Source organism: Malaclemys terrapin, chromosome 1 (genome assembly GCF_027887155.1).
Source record: "Malaclemys terrapin pileata isolate rMalTer1 chromosome 1, rMalTer1.hap1, whole genome shotgun sequence".
NCBI lineage: Eukaryota > Metazoa > Chordata > Testudines > Emydidae > Malaclemys > Malaclemys terrapin.
Genome location: NC_071505.1, coordinates 30,129,140 through 30,154,382, shown reverse-complemented (window position 1 = coordinate 30,154,382; position 25,243 = coordinate 30,129,140). Strand labels below are relative to the sequence as shown.

General features: G+C 44.9%; 1 protein-coding gene across 3 annotated transcripts in view; it reads right to left on the bottom strand.

Moving 5' to 3' along the window:
• Positions 1–25,243, bottom strand: part of CPNE8 (copine 8) — a 271,698-nt gene that overhangs the window by 87,531 nt on the left and 158,924 nt on the right. For all 3 annotated transcript variants that reach the window (XM_054019129.1, XM_054019120.1, XM_054019112.1), the window contains exon 14: positions 6,024–6,070. In XM_054019129.1, the coding sequence (XP_053875104.1) occupies positions 6,024–6,070 (47 nt within the window). The remainder of the gene's footprint in view (positions 1–6,023; positions 6,071–25,243) is intronic.

Here is a 25,243-nt window from a genome sequence, read left to right as displayed (position 1 = left end):
GTGGGAGAAGAGGAACAGCCGATCGTCTGCCTAAGCAGAAAGCTGCTCCCAAGAGAACAGAAATATGCAGTAGTCGAGAGAGAATGCCTTGCTGTCAAATGGGCCATGGAGACACTGCATTATTACCTCTTAGGCCGGCGATTTACTTTTGTGATTGACCATGCACCGCTCCAGTGGATGCAGCGGAATAAGGAAAAGAATGCAAGGGTCACCAAGTGGTTCTTATCCCTCTGACCATTCCAGTTCCACATACGGCCATCATGGCAACACTGATGGTCTGTCACGAGCACACTCCCTGGTGTCCCAAGTTGCCCAACTATATGGTGTTGAGCGGGGGGGGGGGGGGGGGGATGATGGTGATATGTGATGGGGCAAGGCCAGATGGCTATAGGAAAGTAGTGAGAAACAAGTATGTTAGCCCCAGGCTAACCAAATCCCTGTTTGCCATTTGGTTACTATGGTGTTGCTCCAGGTTAATCAAGACACCAGGGGCCAATTAAGATCCTCCCAGAAAGCAGTGGAGACAGCTAGGTTGATTGGGACACCTGAAGCCAATCAGGGCTGGCTGAAACTAGTTAAAAATCTCCCAGTTAGTCAGGTGGGCACGCATGTCAGGAGCTGTGGGAGGAAGTTGTACTGTTGGAGAGACTGAGCAGTACGCACTATATCAGGCACAAGGAAGGAGGCCTTGAGGTAAAGGTGAAGTGGAGCTTGAGGAAGTGGGGGCTGTTGTGGGGAAGTAGCCCAGGGAATTGTATGCGTCCTATTTCTAAAAGGTCAGCTACCATAGCGGATACTATTAGGGTCCCTGGGCTGGAGCCCAGAGTAGACAGCGGGCCTGGATTCCCCCCTTTGTCCCCCTGATTAATCTCTGAGACTGGGAGACAACAGACACTGTGCAAGGGAAGATAGTTTCTCCTCACCTCCCTCGCTGGCTTATGATGAAAATGGCTCAGTAGGCTAAATACACTGCTCTACAGCCAAAATGCTTCTGAAATAAATGTAGTCAAACTTTACTAATTCTGGGTCACTGAGAACGAAAATGATGCTTAAAATTGTTGATTGGCTCTAGTTTTTAAGATGCGCTATTGGGTCAGTATATACGACCTTTGACTTGGGAATGGCGGAGGATAAGTGAGTTATAAAGGGAAGGGATCTCAATTTAAACCAGAAATGACTAAAATACATCTTTGACTGGATCTATGAATAAATCTATGACCGGGTTTGGACAGTACTTGCTTTTTAGGCAAACAATGAATGATGCAATCTGAAGCTGGTATTGTGTCATACATGATATGAATTGCATCATGTTATTTCTAGAAGTCATGGATGATGCAATCATAACAAAGCTTACATCACTCTGCTGAACAAATTGCTCTAGATCAGCCCCAGAAATCATACAGTGTCGTGCTCTCTTATTTGTCAGCGTTTGATTTTGCAGAAGGACACGTTTCTGTTTAGCTAAAGTGAGCAGAGATGCCTCGTACTTGTGTGAACAATGCAAATAACTTCTGCTATGTTTGTGGTGAAGTGATTTTTGCATCACAAAAGCGCAGCATAACCACTATGGTTATCACCTTTATTTTGGCTGCAAAATTGGAGATCAGGACAAGAGGTGGGCCCCACACATATGCAACAAATCTTTGCCAGTGGTTGAACAGGAAAAGGAAATCTATGCTCTTTGCAGTGCCAATGATTTGGAGAGAGCCAACAGATCATACCAGCAATTGTTACTTCTGCATGGTGCCTCCAGTTGGGAAAGGTGTGTCAAAGAAGAAAAAATGGACTGTGCATTATCCAAACATTCCATCAGCTATATGCCCAGTACCCCATGGAGAAGGACTGCCGGTTCCTGATGCACCAGAATCATTTTCACTTGAGTCAGATGAGGAAGAGGATGAAACTTCTGGTCCTGAACCATCAATGTCACAGGCCCCACATTTTCTCCCATCCTCCTCCTCTGAACCACACCTCATAACACAAGGTGAACTGAATGACCTTGTCAGGGATTTGGAACTACCCAAGAGTAGGGCAGAGCTGTTGGGCTCCAGACTACAGCAGTGGAATCTCCTGGCAGGTGATGTTAGGGTTTCCATGTTCCGTGACCGTCAAAAGGATCTTGTCCCATTCTTCTTCATGGAAGGTGATCTTGTAGCCTGCAACAACATCGATGGTGTGATGGCAGCCCTCAACATCGTTCACGATCCAGATGAGTGGAGACTGTGCATTGATTCATCCAAGACGAGTCTTAAAGCTGTTTTACTGCATAATGGCAATGTTTTGCCATCAATTCCAGTTGCTCATGCAGTCCATATGAAGGAAACCTATGACAACATGAAACAACTTTTGAGGTGCATAAACTATGACCAACATCAGTGGCAGCTTTGTGGCGATTTGAAGGTTGTTGCTCTCTTGCTTGGTCTGCAGACTGGAGACACAAAGTACTGCTGTTTTCTCTGTGAATGGGATAGTCGTGCAAGAGATTCCCACTACATCAAGAAAGATTGGCCACTCCGACTGTCATTGGAGCCTGGGAGGAAAAAAGTGTTCAGCAGCCACCATTTGTTGAATCAAGGAAGATTTTGTTACCACCCTTACACATCAAGCTGGGTCTGATGACGTACTTTGTCAAGGCCATTGACAAAACACAAGCAGCTTTCAAGTACCTCCGTGGAAAATTTCCAAGGTTAAGTGAAGCTAAGATAAAGGAAGGCGTCTTTGTTGGTCCTCAGATTCGTGAACTTCTTCGAGATGATGCATTTGACCACGCACTGCGTGGCAAGGAAAAGACGGCATGGAAAGCCTTCCAGTTAGTGGCAATAAATTTTCTCGGAAACAACAAGGCAGACAACTACAGGTTGTTGGTGGAAAACCTCCTCAAGGCATACAAAAGCCTTGGTTGCAACATGTCACTAAAGATGCATTTTTTGCACTCATCTAGATTTTTTTCCACCGAACTGCGGAGCAGTGAGCGATGAGCACGGCGAGCGATTTCACCAGGACATTGCAACAATGGAGAAACGATATCAGGACAAATGGAGCCCATCAATGCTTGCAGACTATTGCTGGACAGTGACAAGAGATGCTCCATTTAATGAATACAAGAGACAAGCCAAGAAGCGCCGAGTAGACACTGAATAGGACTAAACTATGTACATAATAGTTTTTTGCCTTTTGTTTCATAATACATTTTATTTATATAACCTTTTTGCTGATTTTTAAAGTGTTACATAAACAGGACAGGTGAAATATTATCATGTAAAGCAACCATAAACACATGGAAAGACCTAGGTTTACAATTTATGATTAAAACTCTACTGTCTACACAATATGCATAGACATAAAATGTAAAAACTTAAATATCTTAGAAACAGTAGCCAGTTGTTTTAATTGTCATATTTGAATTCAGCACATCAAAATACATAATAAATAGCACATTTTATCTCTGAAGCAGATGACTTCTCAAAAATTGTAGACCAGTGATATCACAAGCTAAATATGAATCACCAGTGCAACATTATTGCAAAAAAAGCAAACAATTCTGGGATGTATTAGCAGGAGTGTTGTAAGCAAGACATGAGAAGTAATTCTTCTGCTCCACTCCATGCTGACTAGGCCCAACTGTAGTATTATGCCCAGTTCTGGATGCCACATTTCAGGAAAGATGTCGACAAATTGGAGAAAGCCCATAGAAGAGCAACAAAAATGATTAAAGGTCTAGAAAACATGACCTATGAGGGAAGATTGAAAAAATTGGGGTTTTTTAGTATGGAGAAGAGAAGACTGAGATGGGACATACGTTTTCAAGCACATAAAAAGTTGTTACAAAGAGGAGTGAGAAAAATTATTTTCCTTATCTTCTGAGGACAGGACAAGAAGCAATGGGCTTAAATTGCAGTAAGGGCAGTTTAAGTGGGTCATTAGGAAAAACTTCCTGTCAGGGTGGTTAACCACTGGATTAAATTGACCAGGAAGGCGTGGAATCTCCATCACTGGAGATTTTTAAGAGCAAGTGAGACAAACACCTCTCAGGGATGGTCTAGATAATACTTAGTCCTGTCATGAGTGCAGGGGACTTGGTCCCTCTCAAGGTCCCTTCCAGTCCTATGATTCTAAAAACACCTATCACCCGTCAGTGAACACTTTTCACAAAGCAATCACTCCATATCTGGCCTCCCAGTCCTCATCCTCAAAGGAAACCTGCACATCACCTTCAAAAAATGAGCCTGGGAACTTAAATTCATAACTTTTCTGGACACTAAAAACCATAGTTTTAACAGGGATACTGATTTTATGGCTCATTATAACAATTTGTTATAATAACATCCTACTGCCCCTACTAACCCTCTATTGTCCTACAACTGAAGGGATGTTAACTGCCGATTTCATTTTAAGTGATCTCCTACAGCATGTATGAACCCCTTCTGCTTAACAGTTTGTCCCACCTTTTATTTAGCTTGGACACTCTGGTTATTTTATCTAGACCTGAGGAAGAACTCTGTGAAGCTCGGAAGCTTGTCCCTTCCACCAACAGAAGTTGGTCCAATAAAAGTTATTACCCCACCTACCTTGCCTCTCTTCTATCACCAGTGCTATTCAATATCACCATTGCTGGTTGAGGGGTAAGCTTGAAGGGGCATCTGTCAGTGGCACTGAGATGAATGTCATGTTACTTTGAGACCTCAAATATGACAACGGCATTGCCTTGTTGGCTCAATATGATGAATCACTACAGCTGATGGCTGATATGGTCAGGCAAGAAGCAGCGCACATTGGTCTGGATTATTAATTCAGATAAAATTACCTTCAAGCAGCCTCCAAATCTAGATTACAATCAGCTTAGTATTAACTTGTTTGGATGGGAGACGGAGCATGTGACAACTGTCAACTACTTGGAAAGCATCATAGACAATGCTCGAGGATGTTTGAAAGATATAAATGGTTGCATAGCAGTAACTGACACCACATTTTGAGCTCTTCAGTGGCCTTTGTGGAGACTTTGTGACATCAAACTTACCAGAAAGCTGAAGATTTATACAAAACAGTTACACTATCTTTACTTCATGGAAATAAAACGTGGGTGCTGAGGAAGGTTGAAGAGCAGGGAACTGATGTTTCTGAACATAAGAACAGCCATATTGGGTCAGATTAAAGGTACATTTAACCCAGTATCCTGTCTTCCGATAGTGGCCAATGCCAGGTGCCCCAGAGGGAATGAACAGAACAGGTAAACATAACGTGATCCATCCCCCTGTCGCCCATTCTCAGCTTCTGGCACACAGAGGCTAGGGACACCATCCCTGCCCATCCTGGCTAATAGCCATTGATGGATCTATCCTCCATGAATTTATCTAGTTCTTTTTTGAACCTTTTTATAGTCTTGGCCTTCACAACATCCTCTGGAAAGGAGTGCCACAGGTTGACTGTGCATCTTGATTCTGGTTGTCTTCATCAGCTATTTCATATAAGTTGCAGGAGAAGATTAGCAATGAAGATATTCATGGCTGAACTCAGCAACCACCTCTATCAGCACTGGTTTGGTTTTGAAGGCTTTCTTGGATGGAAGATTAACGAATTACAAAGCATGTTTACTAAGGAATACTGCTACACGGTCAGTGATCATGTGGTCACCAAAAGCTTTGGTGGCATGATAAAATCGCCAATGATGGACATATTGGCCTCCTTGCCTTGATAATAATGAACATGATGTTTGCAGGTCATCACAATGTTCACTTTGCTTGTTTATTATATCTCTTCCTCCCAACCCATTGTCTGTCTTGTCTATTTAAACTGTAAGCTCTTTGGGGTAGGAACTCTCTCTTACTCTATGTTTGTACATTATAGTAATGGGGCTTTGATACAGTTGGGGCCACTAAGCATTATAGTGACACAAATAATACACAATAATTGCAAATCTAAGCTGTGTAGAATAAATATAGAAATACGTATGTAGTACTAAAGAAAAATTGTTCTGAAGCTGGACATAGCATTCAATTTTACAAGAAGCTACTTTTGCTACTCACCATTTGATGCTGTGAAATCAATAGCCACTGTGAAATTGATTTGGGTTCTGTCAAACAAGCAAATAGGAATCTTGTTAATAATACTATTGATAGTTGGAAAAATATGCAAGGGAGATCATATATCTTTTAATGCATTAGCTTTATGGTCAAAAGGTATCACTGCAAAATTCAGGTTAAAATCATTGTGCATTATTTTGTCTTTTATACAGTGTCATCAATTAAGCATCAATTCTTGAGGTTACTACTCTTCGAAACATAATTCTCCCTTACCTGTAAATTACATTTGTGTAAGAGTTTCTCTCCCTTTACATATGTAGACGCGTTATACAACTGGTTGGGTTTTCAGTGGTCCCATCTTGGAGAAACCTGTCCACCTCACCAAAGCTTCAGTTCAAAATACTTTACCAATTAATTTTATAGCAATAACTTCATACACTATACACAGTATATGACGTGTCCGGCTTTCATTTATTTTTGTCCCACCCCCCTCCCTTGGCCTTCCCCTTCTCCCTGACTTCAATACCAGGCAAACTAGTTGAAACACAATATGTTGGGGAAGAATCAACATGGCTTTTGTAAAGAGTAATGAAGCCTAACCAATTATTAGAATTCCTTGAGGATTTTAACAAGCATGTGAACAAAGGGAGATCTAGTGAAGTGGTTCTCAAACTAGGGCTGCCGCTTGTTCAGGGAAAGCCCCTGGCGGTCCGGGCCACTTTGTTTACCTGCCATGTCCGCAGGTTCGGCCGATCACGACTCCCACTGTCCGGGGTTTGCCGCTCCAGGCCAATGGGGGCTGCCACTGATCTAGTGGATATAGTGTACTTCTTGGACTTTCACAAAGCCTTTGACAAGTTCCCACGTCAAAGACTTCTCATGGATCGGTATTGGTTAAAAGATAGGAAATTAAGAGTAGGAATAAATGGTCAGTTTTCAGAGAGGAGTGAGGTAAGTAGTGGGGTCCCCAATGATCTGTACAGGACCAGTGCTGCTCAATAAATGATCTGGAAAAGGGGGTAAACAGTAAGGGAGCAAAATTGGCAGATGATATAAAATTACTCAAGATACTTAAGTCCAGAGCTGACTGCAGAGAGTTACAAAGGGATCTCACAAAACAGAGTGACTGGACAACAAAATGGCAGATGAAATTCAGTGTTGATAAAAGTGCAAAGTAATGCACATTAGAAAACATAATCCCAAATATACATACAAAATGATGGGGTCTAAGTTAACTGTAACCATTCAAGAAAGAGATCTTGGAGTCATCATGGATAGTTCCCTGAAAACATCTGTGCAATGCACAGCAGCAGTCAAAAAAGCCAACAGAAAAGACGGTTACTCACCGTTGTAACTGTTGTTCTTCGAGATGTGTTGCTCATATCCATTCCATTAGGGTGTGTGCGCGCCGCGTGCACGATCGTCGGAAGATTTTCTACCCTAGCAACACCGGCGGGTCGGCTGTGGAGCCCCCTAGAGTGGCGCCTTCATGGCGCTGAATATATACCCCAGCCGACCCGGCGCCCCCTCAGTTCCTTCTTGCCGGCTACTCCGACAGTGGGGACGGGGGGCGGGTTTGGAATGGATATGAGCAACACATCTCGAAGAACAACAGTTACAACGGTGAGTAACCGTCTTTTCTTCTTCGAGTGCTTGCTCATATCCATTCCATTAGGTGACTCCCAAGCCCAACTTAGGTGGTGGGGTCGGAGTGAGACATTGCTGTGTGCAAAACCGCTGATCCGAAAGCAGCATCGTCTCTGGACTGCTGCACTAGTGCATAGTGAGCTGTAAACGTGTGGACTGATGACCAAACCGCCGCTCTACAAATGTCCTGTATCGGAACTTGTGCCAGGAAAGCCGTCGAGGAAGCCTGGGCCCTCGTGGAGTGAGCGGTGAGGTGCGGTGCTGAGACACCTGCCAGGTCATAGCAAGTCCGGATGCAAGACGTAATCCAGGAGGATAGGCGTTGTGAGGAGACCGGTGAGCCTTTCATTCGGTCGGCCACTGCAACGAAGAGTTGCGTCGTCTTTCTAAAGTGCTTTGTGCGGTCAATATAGAAGGCCAGGGCCCTTCGTACGTCCAGGGAATGCAAACGTTGATCCTGGCGAGTGGCATGTGGTTTGGGATGAAAGACCGGGAGAAAGATGTCCTGGTTGATATGAAAAGGAGAAACCACCTTAGGGAGAAAGGCAGGATGTGGACGAAGCTGCACTTTATCCTTATGGAAAACTGTATAAGGGGGCTCAGATGTAAGCGCCCTGAGTTCAGAAACGCGCCTTGCTGAGGTGATGGCTACAAGGAAGGCTGTCTTCCAGGATAGGTACAAAAGTGAACAGGTGGCCAGTGGCTCGAATGGAGGACCTGTGAGCTTGGAGAGAACCAGGTTGAGATCCCACGTCTGAACGGGCTGACGTTGTTGTGGGTACATCCGGTCTAAGCCCTTGAGGAATCTAACGACCATCGGGTTAGAGAATACCGAGGACGCGAGTTCCCCTGGGTGAAAGGCCGATATAGCGGCCAGGTGAACTCTAATTGAAGATATCGCCAACCCCTGCTGTTTTAGGGAGAGGAGATATTCCAAAATGAGAGGAATGGGTGCCTGCAACGGGGACATGGCTCGTTGTTCGCACCAACAGGAGAACCGCTTCCACTTGGCCAGGTACGTGGTCCGTGTTGAGGGCTTCCTACTGCTCAGCAGAATCTGTTGGACAGAGTGCGAGCACTGCTGCTCTGCCTGGGTGAACCATGGAGCAGCCACGCCGTGAGGTGGAGTGATTGCAGGTCGGGGTGACGCAGGCGGCCGTGGTCCTGAGAGATGAGATCCGGGCATAATGGAAGCGGGATCGGTGTCTGAACCGAGAGCTCCAACAGCGTGGTGTACCAATGTTGTCTCGGCCACGCTGGGGCGATCAGAATCACCTGTGCCTGGTCTCTGCGCAATTTGAGCAGTACCTTGTGGACCAGAGGAAACGGAGGAAAGGCATAAAACAGGTGGTCTTTCCAGGGAAGGAGAAACGCATCCGAGAGGGAGCCCGGAGCTCGACCTTGCAGGGAGCAGAACACGTGGCACTTCCTGTTGTCTCGAGATGCAAACAGGTCTATCTGGGGAAACCCCCACTTCTGGAAAACGGAATGTATGATGTCCGGACGGATAGACCACTCGTGTGTTTGAAAGGACCTGCTGAGTCGGTCCGCCAGAATGTTCTGGACTCCAGGGAGGAACGATGCCGTGAGATGGATTGAGTGGGCGATGCAGAAGTCCCACAGGCGAATGGCCTCTTGGCATAGAATTGACGAACGTGCTCCTCCTTGCTTGTTGATGTAAAACATGGCCGTGGTGTTGTCGATGAGAACTAACACACAGCGGCCACGTAGGAGATTGAGAAATGCCTGGCACGCCAGGCGCACCGCCATCAGTTCCCGAACATTGATGTGCAGGGCTATCTGGGGTACAGTCCACAGGCCCTGGGTATGGTGTTCGTTGAGATGGGCGCCCCAACCCAGGGATGAAGCGTCTGTGACCAGGTGCAGAGAGGGTTGTGGGGCGTGAAATGGCATCCCCTCGCAAACCACCTTGTGGTCTAGCCACCATGTGAGGGAGGTCAGGACCGAGTTCGGGACCGTGACCACCATGTTCAGGCTGTCCCGATTTGGTCGATATATTGACGACACCCAGGTCTGGAGTGGGCGAAGCCGAAGTCTGGCATGCCTGGTTACGTACGTGCAGGAAGCCATGTGACCCAGCAGGGTAAGGCACGACCTCACCGTGGTACTTGGGAAGGCCTTGAGTCCTTGAATGAGGCTCGTGATGGTGCCAAATCGGTTGTCTGGCAGGATGGCTTGTGCACGTCTGGAGTCTAGAACTGCGCCGATGAATTCTATTCTCTGGGTAGGTTCTAGAGTGGATTTGTCCTTGTTGAGTAGGATACCCAACTTGTTGAATGTGTGCACTATTATGAGGACGTGAGCTTGAACTTGCTCCTTGGTGTGACCGCGTACCAGCCAGTCGTCTAGGTACGGGAACACCTGTATCCCTTGCCGACGAAGGTACGCTGCCACGACAGCCATACATTTCGTGAACACCCTTGGGGCCGAGGATAGGCCGAAGGGAAGGACTGCAAATTGGTAGTGCACCATGTTTACCACGAATCGCAGGAAGCGTCTGTGAGGCGGGTAAATTGCAATGTGAAAGTATGCGTCTTTCATGTCGAGGGCGGCGAACCAGTCTCCAGGATCGAGGGAAGGGATAATGGCCCCCAAAGAGACCATGCGGAACTTCAACTTTACTACGAATTTGTTGAGTCCGCGCAAGTCCAAGATAGGTCGCAGACCTCCTTTGGACTTGGGAATGAGGAAGTAACGGGAATAGAATCCCCTGCCCCTTAACTCCACTGGAACCTCCTCTATGGCCCCCATAGCAAGGAGCGTGGAAACTTCCTGTATAAGAAATTGCTCGTGAGAAGGGTCCCTGAAGAGGGACGGGGAAGGGGGGGAGGAGGGGGAAATTGAAGAAAACTGGATAGCATATCCCCTGTCCACCGTGCGAAGGACCCAACAGTCCGAGGTTATAAGGGACCAGGCATGGTGGAAATGGGAAAGGTGATCCCGAAAGGATGGGGCTGGATCCTGGGGGATGACTGGGGCGCCATCCTCGACCGCACCTTCAAAAGTTCTGCCTGGGGCCTGAAGGTGGTCTAGGTGGCCCCTGGTTCTGACCAGGTTGAGGGCCGGTCCACCTTCTTCTACCACCTCGCCCTCGCCTCCGGGCCGAGTCCTGTCTCTGACGAGGCGGGGGGGGGGTAGAAGCGCTGAGGCTGCGGTCTAAATGGCCTGCGCTGAGGGCCCACAACATGCATCCCCAAGGAACGCATGATCGTCCTGGAGTCCTTGAGGCTCTGCAGGCGAGAGTCCGTCTTTTCTGAAAACAACCCTTGACCTTCGAAGGGTAGATCCTGCAGGGTTTGCTGCAGTTCCTGAGGCAGACCCGAGACCTGGAGCCAGGAGATCCTCCGCATAGCGATACCTGAGGCCATGGTTCTCGCAGCAGAGTCCGCTATGTCTAAGGAGGCCTGTAAGGAGGTCCGAGCCACCTTCTTACCCTCCTCTATCAGGGCTCCAAACTCCTCCCTGGACTCTTGGGGAACCAACTCCTTGAACTTCCCCATAGAGTTCCAGGAGTTAAAGCTATAGCGGCTCAAGAGCGCCTGCTGGTTAGCCGCTCTAAGTTGCAGCCCTCCGGCTGAGTAAACTTTACGGCCGAATAAATCGAGGCGCTTAGCCTCCTTTGATTTGGGCGCTGCGGCCTGCTGACCGTGGCGCTCCCTTGCGTTAACTGATGCCACCACCAATGAACACGGCTGGGGGTGGGTATACAAGTACCCGTAGTCTTTAGACGGGACAAAGTATTTCCTTTCCACCCCTCTCGCTGTGGGTGGGATAGAGGCAGGAGTCTGCCATATCGTAGAAGCATTGGCCTGTATCGTGCGGATCAGGGGTAACGCCACCCTCGATGGGGCATCCGCTCCGAGGATATTCACGATCGGGTCGTGCACCTCCACTATCTCCTCCGCCTGCAGGTCCATATTACGGGCCATCCTACGCAGAAGATCCTGGTGAGCCCGAAGATCTATTGGAGGTGGACCTGTGCACGATGTGCCCGCCACTGCCTCATCCGGAGAAGAAGAGGAAGATGCCTCCGGTGGCACAGGATCCAAGGGCTGGTCCTGGTCTCCCTGTTCCTGGGCCGGAGCATCACCTGCGCCTGGGTCCAGGGCGTCAGGTGGTGCGGACACAGAAGCCTCCATGCCCCCTGGCGGAGGCCGAGAAATGGTGGACCCCGGGGCTCTTCTGACGGAGTGACCGGAGCGAGAGGTCGAAGCAATTGGAGCCCCTTGCGCCTGATGGTACGCCCACGGGGTCCAAAACGACCAGTGAGATGGGCCATGAGAATGGTCCTCTGTCGTGTCCTGCCAATGGCCCAAGTCCTGTTCCTCGGCTTGCCCCTGAGGGGGGTATGCCGATCTCGAGAGGTCCTCCGAGGAGCGAGACACCGATCTCGATGGCCACGGCGGTGCCGCGAGCGTCGAGACGATCCCCGTGGGCTGCGGTGCCGCACGGTGCCGGTCCGGAGATGATCTATCTCTACGCGGTGCCGGCGATCGGTGCCGGGACCGCGACCGGTGCCGATGACCTCGTCGGTGCCGGGAGTCGGATCTGGACCTCGACGAGGACCTGGAGTATGCCCGGTGCCGGGAGCGGCCTCTCGACGTCGAGCGTCGACCGTAGCGGTGCCGAGAACTACGTCTCGACGTTGATCGGTGCCGACGATCATAGCGGTGCCGAGACGTAGAGCGGTGCCGCGAAGAAGATCTTGGCCGCGAGTACGACCGGTGCCGAGGTGATATTCGGCGCCGGGACTGCGAGCGGCGTGGGGACCTGCTTCGGGACCTGGATCGGTGCCGAGGTTCCAGCCCTTGGGATGGAGGGCGCATCAAGGCAGGTTTCCCCCTCGACTGGACCGGGCGAGTCAACGGTGCCGACGGTGCCGGTGGTTGGGGCGGTGCCGGCTCCGTGAGAGCTATTAAGTCTCTCGCCGCCGCGAAGGTCTCTGGAGTCGACGGGAGGCACTGTATCACCGCCGGCCTCGGTGGAGACGTTATCTGCACCGGACTCAACGGTCTCGGCGCCGGAGTCGACGGTGCTGGAGGCACCTGTTTCCGGTGCTCCACCGGCGGACGCGGCTCTACCCCCGGCACTGGGGGAGCCGGCGTCTTCGGCACGGAGGTCCCCGTCTTATGGGCTTTTTTATGCCCTGGGGATAATGACCGGCGCCGAGGCACTTGCTGTGCTTGCGGTGCCGACGAGGTCCGGTGCCGGGGAGGCTTGTCCGACGCCACTCGCGTGGTCGTCGTAGCCGGTGCCGCCGGGGCACTGCGCACCGAGGCGCTAGGTGCCGGGGCCTGGCTTGTAGATGGAGCGTCCGGACTAAGTGCCGCCTCCATCAGGAGTTGCCGGAGCCGAAAGTCCCGCTCCTTCTTGGTCCTTGGTCTGAAGGCCTTACAGATCTTGCACTTATCTGTTTGATGGGACTCTCCCAGGCACTTCAGACAGGAGTCGTGCGGGTCGCTCGTGGGCATAGGCTTAGCGCAGGAGGCGCACTGCTTGAAGCCGGGAGCGTTGGGCATGAGCCCGGCCCCGCGGCCGGGGGAGAAAGGGGGAGACGACCCCCTTAATCCCCTGAACTACAATAACAACTAAAACAACTTTAAAACTATTTAACTATAACACTAGAACTAGAACTATAACTATAACTGCGAATGATCTAACTAAGCTAGGGAGAGTGGAGAACAGCTAAGCAGCGCTCCACAGTTCCAACGACCGTCAGGGGCGGTAAGAAGGAACTGAGGGGGCGCCGGGTCGGCTGGGGTATATATTCAGCGCCATGAAGGCGCCACTCTAGGGGGCTCCACAGCCGACCCGCCGGTGTTGCTAGGGTAGAAAATCTTCCGACGATCGTGCACGCGGCGCGCACACACCCTAATGGAATGGATATGAGCAAGCACTCGAAGAAGAATGTTAGGCGCCATTAGGAAAGGGATAGCTAATAGAAAATATAATAATGCCCCCATATAAACCTATGGTACACCCACACCTGGAATACTGCATGTTTTTCTGGTTGCCCCATCTCCCAAAGATATATCAGTACAGAGAAGGGCAACAAAAAATGATTAGGGGCCTGAACAGCTTAATATGTGGAGAATTAAAAAGACTAGACTATTCAGCTTAGCAAAGAAATAACTAAGGAGGGATATGATAAAATCATGAATGGTGAAGAAGAAAGTGAATAGGGAACTGTTATTTACCCCTTCCCATAACATGAGAACTAGGGGGTCACCCAATGAAATTAATAGAAAGCAGCTTTAAAACAAACATAAGAAAGTATGTCTTCACACAATGTAAAGTCAATCTGTGGAACTTGTTGCCAAGGGATGTTGTGGAGGCCAAAAGTATAATTGGGTTCAAAAAAGGATTAGATAAGTTCATGGAGGACAGGTCCATCAACAGCTATTAGCCAAGCTGGTGAGGGACGCAACCCCATGCTCTAGGTGTCCCTAAAACTCTGCCAGAAGTTGGGACTGGACAACAGGAGATGGATCACTTGATAATTGTCCTGTTCTGTTAATTCCTTCTGAAGCATCTGACATAAGCCACTGTCAGAAGGCACAATACTGGTCTGACCCTGTATGGCCATTTTTATACTCTTAATGGCTAGGACAGAAGACACAATCTTGAGTCCAAGAGTCAACTATCACTAAAGTCAAGTGAGAATTTACTGCCAAGGAACAAATACACTGATTTGCATACCATTTTAATACCAGTTATGATCTACTTTGTTATACACTGCAGGGACTTCCTACCCTTCTTAAGGACAAACCATACTTGGGACCTTCAACAAAAATAAAAAGGAAATCTCAGGACCTGAACTGCTGTGTTCTAATGAAATAGAAAACAGGAGTCATGGTTCTCTTTCATTTGAGGATTTTGGATTGGCAAAAAAGTAGGGAATGTGACTGTCCTGATCCCCATGGTGTTGAGAATCCACTTTAGGTTTAAAAAGATGGTAACATTTTAAGTGTGGCTTTCACCAGGACAAAGTACAACAGGAAACAAGCAAGACTGAGCAGCCAGCTTACTCACACTATGAGCTAAAGTTCTGACCATAAGGAACACCCCTTTAATTTGGAGTTCTATCCTGAAAAGCATCTATGTAAAAATGGCAATTTAGAGACATGATTACTGATGTTAGTGACAAAGAAGTTTTTTTAATTTTTTTTTAATTTTAGCCCTTTTAAGACTAGAACTAGAACTGCAAAGATTGAGTGAGCAATAGTCTATTCCCCCTTGTGCACTGACATATTTTTGTTAAGTTCCAACCTTTTAGTATACTTATTACTTGAGTGTCCTGCAGCAGCAAACGGCCTTGATCTGCTGCCATTTCTCCCAGTCTGAAAAAATTGGGGATGGAATAAAAAGTGCTTCATGACTAGGTGCTTGAATTCTATTGCATAAACTCCAACAATTTGTAGTTATCAGGCACATAATGGCAGATCCTATCTCTCAAGAAAGGCAAGACTTGCCAATACCTGTTGTATCAGGAAGTCTTCAGTTCCCTTGGAATACTCATAATTTGTCTGAAATCCATGGAGATCAGTTTATGAAAACCTTTAAAACTTAGACCGGAAGCTGGACTTCGCTGAGGAGAGATAAAAGCGGTTGTAGTCTTTCTGAAAGTATCAGAAACTTTGTAATCTTATGAAATAAGGCCTGCTGTTTTGCTTTATCCAGAGTCTTACCCAAAAGATGCTTGTCTTCTAAGGGTATGGCTATCAAGCTTCACTTGACCTACAACATCAGACTCTCAGGACCTCAGGCACATTACCATTTTGCATACTTATTGGCTATAAGGAACAAAGTTGATGAGAAGCAGTGCAGGCCTGCCAGCTTTAGGGTAATGTACAAGAGAGTCTCAAGGCTATTTCCTTTGTCATGAAAGGGATAGCCAAAACAGCATAAGGTCAAGGACACTTACTTCACCTGAAGAGTTATTCTTGGTGTCCTTGCTGTCTCTGCTGGTAACAGCAGCTGCTGGGTTGCATTCTCCCTGCCTTTTTTTAAAAAGGCCCTTTGATGTGAGACACTGTATGAGGGGAAAGACCAGTCTTTTATAGGTGTTGTCGCTCAGGCACATAAATTCTAATTAGGAACTGACAGGGTGGAAGAAAAGAGGAATCTGTCATCCAGCCAAAATTCAAGCAATTTTTCCTCAGAGTAGGAAAAGCAACCTCTTCTTTGTGCACTTGTTTCTGGGTTTGCCATTCCAAGTTGCCTGGCAGCAGGAGACTGGGCCAGACAGATACTGAGTACAGCAGAGAGGAACAGGAAGAAATACAGGCAAAAACCAGATAAAAGAAGAAAAACAGTTGGCACTAGTAGAAAAAAAAGACTAAATCTCAATTGGAAAATTAACAAAATCTTTTCACCCATCAGCCTTTTGCTAGTCTGTCTGATGGACACAATTTCTGAAGAATTCCTCACTATGGCATCATCTACTGCATAGCTTTATAACTGTCCATATGCTGTCCCAGGTAAGAGGAACCCAATGATGAGGATTTGTGAATGATTCCTTGAAAAAGAAATGCTGATTCCTGCCTACATGGGGGACATTTTGCTTTGCCCTGTGGGACCTGAAGGGGTCTTTAACCACCATTAGCTACTGAAAAGCATGAGAAATATTGACTCTTTTCATCCCAATTGATGCCTACCTCCATTAGGATAAAAGGCTTCAAACTACAACTAACCCTAGCTCTCAACTTGGTGAGCTAGAAGCTTCTATCGACATCTTTTAGTTATTTGTTTAGTAGATGGGCTAGAGTTGTCACTGAACTCTGGTGATTCATTGGTTTGTCATGTCTTCTGTGTCCTAATTCTTATATAAGGGATTCTTGCTGTGGTACTCAGAATTCTGTTGATCACCATATTTGGAAATGGGATGGGATCTCCTCCCACCCCCACCTCCCATCCCCAAGCAGCTTGGTTTAGCCTTTGCTTTGTGGGGAACTTCTTCTTTTCCTGCATGTCTCTAGAGGTGCTGTGGCTCATACACAAAAATCCCTATTAGAAACTGACAGGGTGGAATAGAGGAGGAATTTGTCATCCAGCCAAGATTCAAGCAATCTTTTCTCAGAGAAGAAAAAGCATGTCTTCTTTGTGCACTCATTTCCATGCAGTAATTTTGACTGATCAAGCTGGAATAGCTTGAGTTTCTATGCATTGCTTTCCTTGTGTTGTTTCTTGGTTGAAATTTATAGTTGATAAATGTTTTTATGTGGCACAAGCAATTACTTGAAGGTTTAACCATTTTATCAAAGACAGGCAAAAGATGGAGAACAATGGGTCTAGGCTTTGCAGTTGAATGAGTCAAAAAGCAGAACCTTACCATTCAGAATAGATTCCCTATGACACATGGACAAGGCCTCATAACTGTGGACAGAGTCTTTTTCCTCAACAAGGGAGGAGTGATAGCTTGAAGATCCTCAGCTTGGGAAGGACACAGTCTCCAAGAAAGTTCTGGATATGGCAGGCTGCTGTTTCCAGTCAACTAAGTAGGTAACTAATGGGATGAGATTTTCTGGCTAAATTAACATTTGGGGAAACTTAGAGAGACGGGGGGGGGGGGTGGGGTGAGGTAATATCTTTTACTGGACTAACTTCTGTTTGTAAGAGATATAAGCTTTTGAGTTACATCCAGCTCTTCTTCAGATCTGGGAAAGGTACTGAGAGTGTCACAGCTAAATACAAGATCAAGCAGATAGTTGGCACACTGGTTCTCAAACTTCATTGCACTGTGACCCCCCCTTCTGACAACAAAAATTACTACAAGACCTCAGGAGGCGGGGACTGAAGCCTGAGCCATCCCAGCCCCGCTGCCCTGGGCGGAGAGGGAGCAAAGCTGAAGTCCAAGGGCTTCTGCCCTGGGCAGGAGGCATGTAATCTTAGCCCCCCACCCTCCCTTCCCAGGGCTGAAGCCCTTGGGAAGCCCTTGGGCTTCAGCCCCGGGCACTGGGGCTTGGGCTTTGGCCCTAGGCCCCAGCAAGTTTAACACCAGCCTTGGCAACCCCATTAAAATGGGGTCCTGACCCACTTTGGGGTCCCGACCCAGTTTGAGAATCCCTGGTTTAGCATAAGTAGTTAGCATATATTCTAAGGGACCATTCAAAGTGAAGTGGCCCACTAACACCTCTGTAGTCATAGAACAAAAAAGTGTGTTACAGATTGTTGGAATAAGCCATAAATCTAGTGTCTTTATTAAGACTATGAATTTTAGTGTCTAGCTAAATTATTAATTTAAGCTCCAAGGCTCTCTCTTGTGCAGGTTTCTCTTGAGGATGAGGACTGAGAGATCAGATATAATGTGATTGCTTTGTGAAAAGTATTCACCAACAGATGATATAGCATTTTTGTCTTTTATCATTTTCCTGTTTGAGTTCATTTGAGAGCATAGAGATTGCCTGGTTTCACCCACATAGTTTTATTTGGGCATGTAGGCTTTCTACACTAGTACTTTTGTCAGTAAACCTTTCGTTGGTCGGGGTGTGAAAAAACTACACGCCCCTGACTGACAAAAGTGCCAGTGTGGACAGTGGTATGTGGGCGGGAGATGCTTTCCCGCCGACATAGCTACCACCACCCAATGGGGGTAGTTTAATTATGCCAGCGGGAGAGAGCTCTCCCCCTGGCATAGAATGGCTACCCGGGAGACCTTACAGCGGCACAGGTCGGTAGTAACCTTACCGCTGTAAGGTCGGTAGTGTAGACATAGCCTTAGCGTACTGAATAAAGTACACCACGTGTTGTGATAGGCATGGGTAGGACCCACAGATCTTGAAAGGTGTGTTGTGGGAGTTGATCCTTATAGCAGTGGAGATATGCCTGCAAGTTTTGCACCTGTTGTTCTGTCAGGGTCTGGTGTCACTTAGATTTGGTGTATCCTGGTCTATGCAGAGTTTGCTTCTGGCGATGAGCTTGGAGAGGCTGGGCAGTTGTTTGAATGTAATTTGTATTACATGATTTCATAAAATTGCAGCCCTCGGTTTTTAACCCAAGCAGAAGAACAAGGAATGTAGGTCACGTCACACTTACAGGATTGGGAATTCTATCCAGCAAACCAGTGACTCTGAGAAACAATTAGGAGTTGTGGGTAGATAATCAGCTGAACATGAGCTCCCAGTGTGATGCTGTGGCCAAAAGGACTAATGCATGCTGAGATGCATAAACAGGGAATCTTAAGTAGGAGTAGAGAAGTGATTTTACCTCTGTATTTGGCAGTGGTGTGACTGCTGCTGGAATACTGTGTTCAGGTCTGGTGCTCAGAATTCAAGAAAGATGTTGATAAATTAGAGAAGGTTCAGAGAAGAGCCACAAGAATGATTAAAGGATTAGAAAACATATCTTAGCGTGATAGATTCAAAGAGCTCAATCTATTTAGTTTAACAAAGAGAAGATTAAGGAGTGACTTGATTACAGTATTCAAGTATCTACACGGGGAACAAATATTTAATAATTGGCTCTTCAATCTAGCAGAGATAGGCTGGAAGTTGAAGCTAGACTTGAGACTGGAAATAAGGCAGAACTTTTAAACGGTTAGAGTGATTAGCCACTGGAACAATTTACCAAGAGTCATGGTGGACACTCCATTTTTGACAAATTTTAAATCAAGATTGGATGTTTTTCTAAAAGATATGCTCTAGGAATTGTTTTGGGGATGTACTTTTGCCTGTATTATACCAGATGATCACAATGGCCCTTCTAGCCTTGGAATCAATGAAGAGTGTTTGTGTGTGTCAATTTCATACCTATAATAGTTGTGATATAAAATAAGACCAAAGCAAACACTTATCTTTATGAGTTATCCTTTCATTTTAATCTATGCTGGTTTTAGAGTTATTTCTATAGAGAAATTAAGAAGAAGCAGAACCAATAACTTTCTCCTCCCACCGCCACAACCAAATGTAAACGTAAAGTATTTATGCAATGATCACACAGAGGTCACTAGATTTCCTTTAGTGTTACTTTAGCTGTCATCTCATATTACAGATGCATAGTCAGAGAGAACAACATTACCAAAGACCAAGACAGCTATAATAAACACTGTAAATACAGTTCTCCAAGCTCCACAGTTCTGCACTGTGACTTCACATAGTTTCCTATGCTCTGATGTTTTGCACCTTTATAGTATGTAGTTGAAACATTCAGCCCTCAAACTGATCTCATGCAGCATCAGAGAAAGAAGCTGCAGAAAACTAGAAACCCAGTTATACAGTGCAGCAATAGCCTTTGGGAGAAAAGGATAAGGAGACTGTAGGAAAAATAATACCGGGGGGGAAAAACAAACAAACACTATGCATAATCCTAGTAGTTTAGCCATATTAAATTTGCTTAAGTATTCCTTGAACAGAAAATAGGTATGGAAGCTTTTACCCAACATTCACTTGCAAAGAACACTGGATCCAGTTAAGGAAATTTTTTCAAAGATAAGAATTGAGTTGCAAACATGCATGCCCCTGTGTAAAGGGTTATTACGGAGGAGTATGAGCTCCACCATAGTTAAGTTTCAGCAGAATTTTCCCTATAACAGGTAAATACGATAAAGCATGAATCACATGGCTATAATTGAAACAGTCTGGGAAAACTAACTTCAGAAACTATCTGTTGTGGAAATACCAGAGATGAACATTTTATAAACCAAGAAGGATGATTAGTTTATTCATTTGCATAACATTCCTCAGAATACTTTTGTCTACGTTCTGGAAACAAACTAAAAGTTATGGACATACTTTACAGTGCACTGAACTTATTTTTCTGCAATTCATTATGTTAAATTATTTTTAATAGAATCTAATAATGTTTTATTTGAATCTTCCAATTTCAATCCAGTTTCATTATTACTATCATTTTGTGTGTTCATTAACAAATAAAAATATGTTTTACTTTACTACATTCTGGTAACTCTCACACTACACTGTTTGGTATGTTAAGAAATACCCAGTACACAGGCCACCTAAGATGTTATGTGGCAGTTCCAGTCTTCAATACCTAATGGAATGAAGGTTAATTTTTTTTAAAATGTCTGCCTAAAGTTGAGCTTCTACACCGATATTTAGGTGCATGATTAAATAAACTGAATTTCAAAAGTATCAAGACCTAGCAGCTTTCACTTTTAAAATCTTGGCTTAAATGTTTAAATCCTGTAAGCACAGTGTACTTTATTAATTAGTTTTAGTTGAACAAAGCCACATACAGCTTTATTTAAACTATATGGGTTGTTTTGCAAGCAATGATATAGCATTATCTAACAGCAATTATTTTTGAAGTGCTGAGATACCATAGTGATGGACCCAGGATAAGGTGGATGGACTGATAGACAGAAGTGATGTTCTGACTTCAACAGGATCTTAGGGAGAACTCTATTTTATATGATGTTTGGAGAATTGTCACTCTAATTATTCAAACTAACATCATGAGTATGATGTATTTATTTTTTAATACTGAACTAAAATCTACAAAATTTATGTAATTAAAGTCCCTTATAATTTATTGTATGTAAATAGATTATTTAAGAACTTAGACCAGGAAAAAAGGTAGTGATTTCTAAACTGAAATATATGCAAGCATAATTGGAGTGATTTTTGTCCTGCATATTAATGTAATTTTAGAGAAAGAATATTTGAGAAATTAATCATAGAATCGTAGGACAGGAAGGGACCTCGAGCGGTCATCTAATCCAGTCCCCTGCACTCATAGCAGGACTAAGTATTATGTGGACCATCCCTGACAGGGGTTTGTCTAACCTACTCTTAAAAATCTCCAGGTGTGTTTAGTTCAGTCACAAAGTAGAAAGAATGTCTTACAATAGGTGTTATAGCTTTCCAAAGTAACCAATTTTAAAGGGGCAAGATTAAGCAATAAAGATGCCAACAAAAGTATTTTCAAACTATTTTTAAAAATTGCAGTTGAAACCCCTAAAAAAGTCATTAGAAGATTTAAAATTCTTAATAAAATACCTCCCCCCCTAACAAAACATATATGAATACTATATTTTTATTCCTCTTGTGCTTTCTCGGATTATGTTTAAAAGCACCTATAATAAATACACAGAGACACTATAGAGTTCTCATGTCCCTTAGTTCAAGGGCATTTACTGACTGAATGTCATCAAATTTAAAGTTTTTAAGTTACCATGAAGCAGGAAATCTATGCAACGCAGTATGTACACAGAATACCACTCTGGAAGTCAAAACTATGACATTTGTTAAATGCAGAAGACAAGCATTCTAACAGTACAGTACTGGTAAATTTGTTTGAATCCATACCCTTCCTTAGACACAGTAGGCCTTTATAGTTCAGGAATGAATCATTCTTATAACCCTACAACAACGTGGGTGAAACCCACCCATCTATTCAATTATGAAAAACAACAACATTTTGCAATAAGTGCAATTATGGCAACTAAGCAGATGCATAACTCTGGCATTACATAACTTTTGAGTGCTTCACTCTGCAACCTTAATAGTGCTCTTTACCACAGTTTTATAGTATATAATTTCCTAAGTTTTAAAAAAAGCAAATTGAAAAATAGAAATTCTAGCATGTGGCATCATATTGACACCCAGATGGTCCATCAACATGATTTGAACCTTTAGATCCACTGCACAGACCACTTGAGATAAGGGAGTATCTTATAGCAATAGCTAATGTGGATTAAAGGGGACGAGACACACACTTTGCTAGTGGGTTTCACAGATGTTTGCTGACAGCAGAGGAATGGTGAGACTCAGGAACCTTGGCTTCCACTCCAGGCTCTGGAGGGGAGAGTGCTCTAGTAGCCATCGACTCTTCTGCCTATTCCCTCCCAAGCGTGACCCATTTTGCCATGACCCTCCAACCTCTCCCTGTTTGAGTCCCCTCTCTTCTTCACCCCGGCTCCTTGTCCCAGTTCCATTCTCCCTGCCTCTACAGTCCTAGTTTCCACTCCCCAGATTTCTTATCCCAGTCTCCTTGCCCAGTCAGTCCTAGCTCCAGCTCTGGGTTTGCCGGCCAAGTCCCAAAGTATTCATCACACCCAGTCTAAGTGGTGTATACACAGACTTATTGATCAGCAAGCTGGAATGTGAATCTACATTGTACCAGTCTGTCACACAGTAAGTGACCATGTGGACACTGCTGCTGCACAGTAAAAGTTACATAATATCCTTTGACTTACTGCTGTTTGAAACAGTTCCCTCCTCCCCGCTCGTCTGAGCTCTCTCCCCCTAACACACACCACTGGCTCCAGGTTCGAATTTCCTTACCTGGGAAGGTGCTTGGGGCGGCCACTCCGGAGAGGGACGACAGGTCCAGCTATTCGGCGAGAATTCGGCAGACAGTCCCTCACTCCCGCTCGGAGCGAAGGACCTTCTGCCAAACTGCTGCCGCAGATCGCGACTTTTTTTTTTTTTTTTGGCTGCTTGGGGCAGCCAAAACCCTGGAGCCGGCCCTGCACACCAACCCCCTTCCTCAGTCTTTTGCCCAGTCTCTTTATCCAGACAGTCACATTTCTGCCTCTGCACCTCAGCCTCATGTCAGATCTATTTTCCCTTTCCAAAGCTCATTCACCTTTACACTGGTTCCTATCTTCAGGCTCCTTGACCAGCCACAGTCCCAGTCTCCTACCCTCTCCTCATATATCATCATCATCATCATAAGTCCTTCCCTTGTTAATGGGATCCCAGTCCCCCACATAGTTTTCCTCACCATCTCCTAATCGTCTCTCTCCGGCTCCTAGTCCTGGTCTCCATGCCCAATCAATTATTGCCTCCCCTACTCCTTCCATCTCTCAGCCCCAATCTCCTTGCCCAACAAAGCCCATGTCATCTCCATCCCTCCAGCTCAGGCCTCCGATCCCCGATCCCCCAATTCCTAGTCTCAGTCTCCTTGCCCAACCAGTCCAGCCTGCCTTGAAGAATGCCACAATCTATGTAACATACCACAACTGAAAAGCCAACCTGTCATATGTCTAATTTCAGAGGTATGCTGTGGCACAAAATGTTGCAGCTCTGACTCCATTATTTTGCTCCACGAAATTGGCACATGCATTATATTGAGCTATGTAATTTGTGATGGCAAGAGTCAATTAAATTGCAGGAGATGGAGATAAATATATTTTATTTCATATATATCTACTAGGACTTCCAATTAATCGCAGTTAACTCACGCGATTAACTCAAAACAAATTAATCATGATTAATCACAGTTTTAATCGCACTGTTAAACAATATTTAATACATTTCAATTGGTATTCTATTTTTGGATGTTTTTCTACATTTTCAAATATATTGATTTCAAGTTCAACACAGAATACAAAGTGTACAGTGACTTTACATTATTATTTTCATTACAAATATTTGCACTATAAAAATGATACACAGAAGAAATAGTATTTTTCAATTCACCTCATACAATACCGTAAGGTAATTGCTTGACCGTGAAACTGCAATTTAAAAATGTAGATTTTTTTTTGTTACATAACTACAGTCAAAAACAAACCAATGTAAAAATTTAGCGCCTACAAATCCACTCAGTCCTATTACTTTACGTTTATAGGAGATAATGCTGCCGGCTTCGTTTTAAGAACACTTTCACTGCCGATTTGAAAAAAAACACAAAGAAGATACCACTGTAAGATTTCTAAAGATAGCTATCGCACTCGACGCAAGGGTTAAGAATCTGAAGTGCCTTCAAAATCTGAGAGGGATGAGGTGTGGAACATGCTTTCAGAAGTCTTAAAAGAGCAACACTATGATGTGGAAACTACAGAATCCAAACCACCAAAAAAGAAAATCAACCTTCTGCTGATGGCATCTGACTCAGATTATGAAAGTGAACATGCGTCAGTCTGCACTGCTTTGGATCGTTATTGAGCAGAGCCCATCATCAGCATGGACGCATGTCCTATAGAATTGTGATTGAAGCATGAAGGAAGTATGAATCTTTAATGCATCTGGAACGTAAATATCTTGCGACGCCGGCTACAACAGTGCCATGTGAACACCTGTTCTCACTTGCAGATGACATTGTAAGCAAAAAGCAGGCAGCATTATCTCCTGCAAATGAAAACACACTTGTTTGTCTGAGTCACTGACTGAACAAGAAATAGGTCTGAGTGGACTTCTAAGCTCTAAAGTTTTACAGTGTTTTATTTTTGAATTCAGCTATTTTTTTGTATATAATTCTATATTTGTAAGTTCAACTTTCATGATAAATAAGTTGTATTACAGTACTTGTATGAGGTGAATTGAAAAATACTATTTCTTTTGTTTTTTATAGCACAAATATTTGTAATAAAAATAAATATAAAGTGAGCATTATACACTTTGTTCTGTGTTGTAATTGAAATCAATATATTTGAAAATGTAAAAAAATTCAAAAATATTTAAAAAATGGTATTCTATTATTAACAGTGCGATTAATCACAATTAATATTTTTAATTGCTTGTCAGACCTAATACATTCACACACAACGTGAAATAGCTGTACTCAGATATTTGAGCTGGGACTGTTTATTCTTTCATATATTGTTTGCAGTATTAACCCCAGTCTTCTGATCTAAATTATGTATTGTAAAG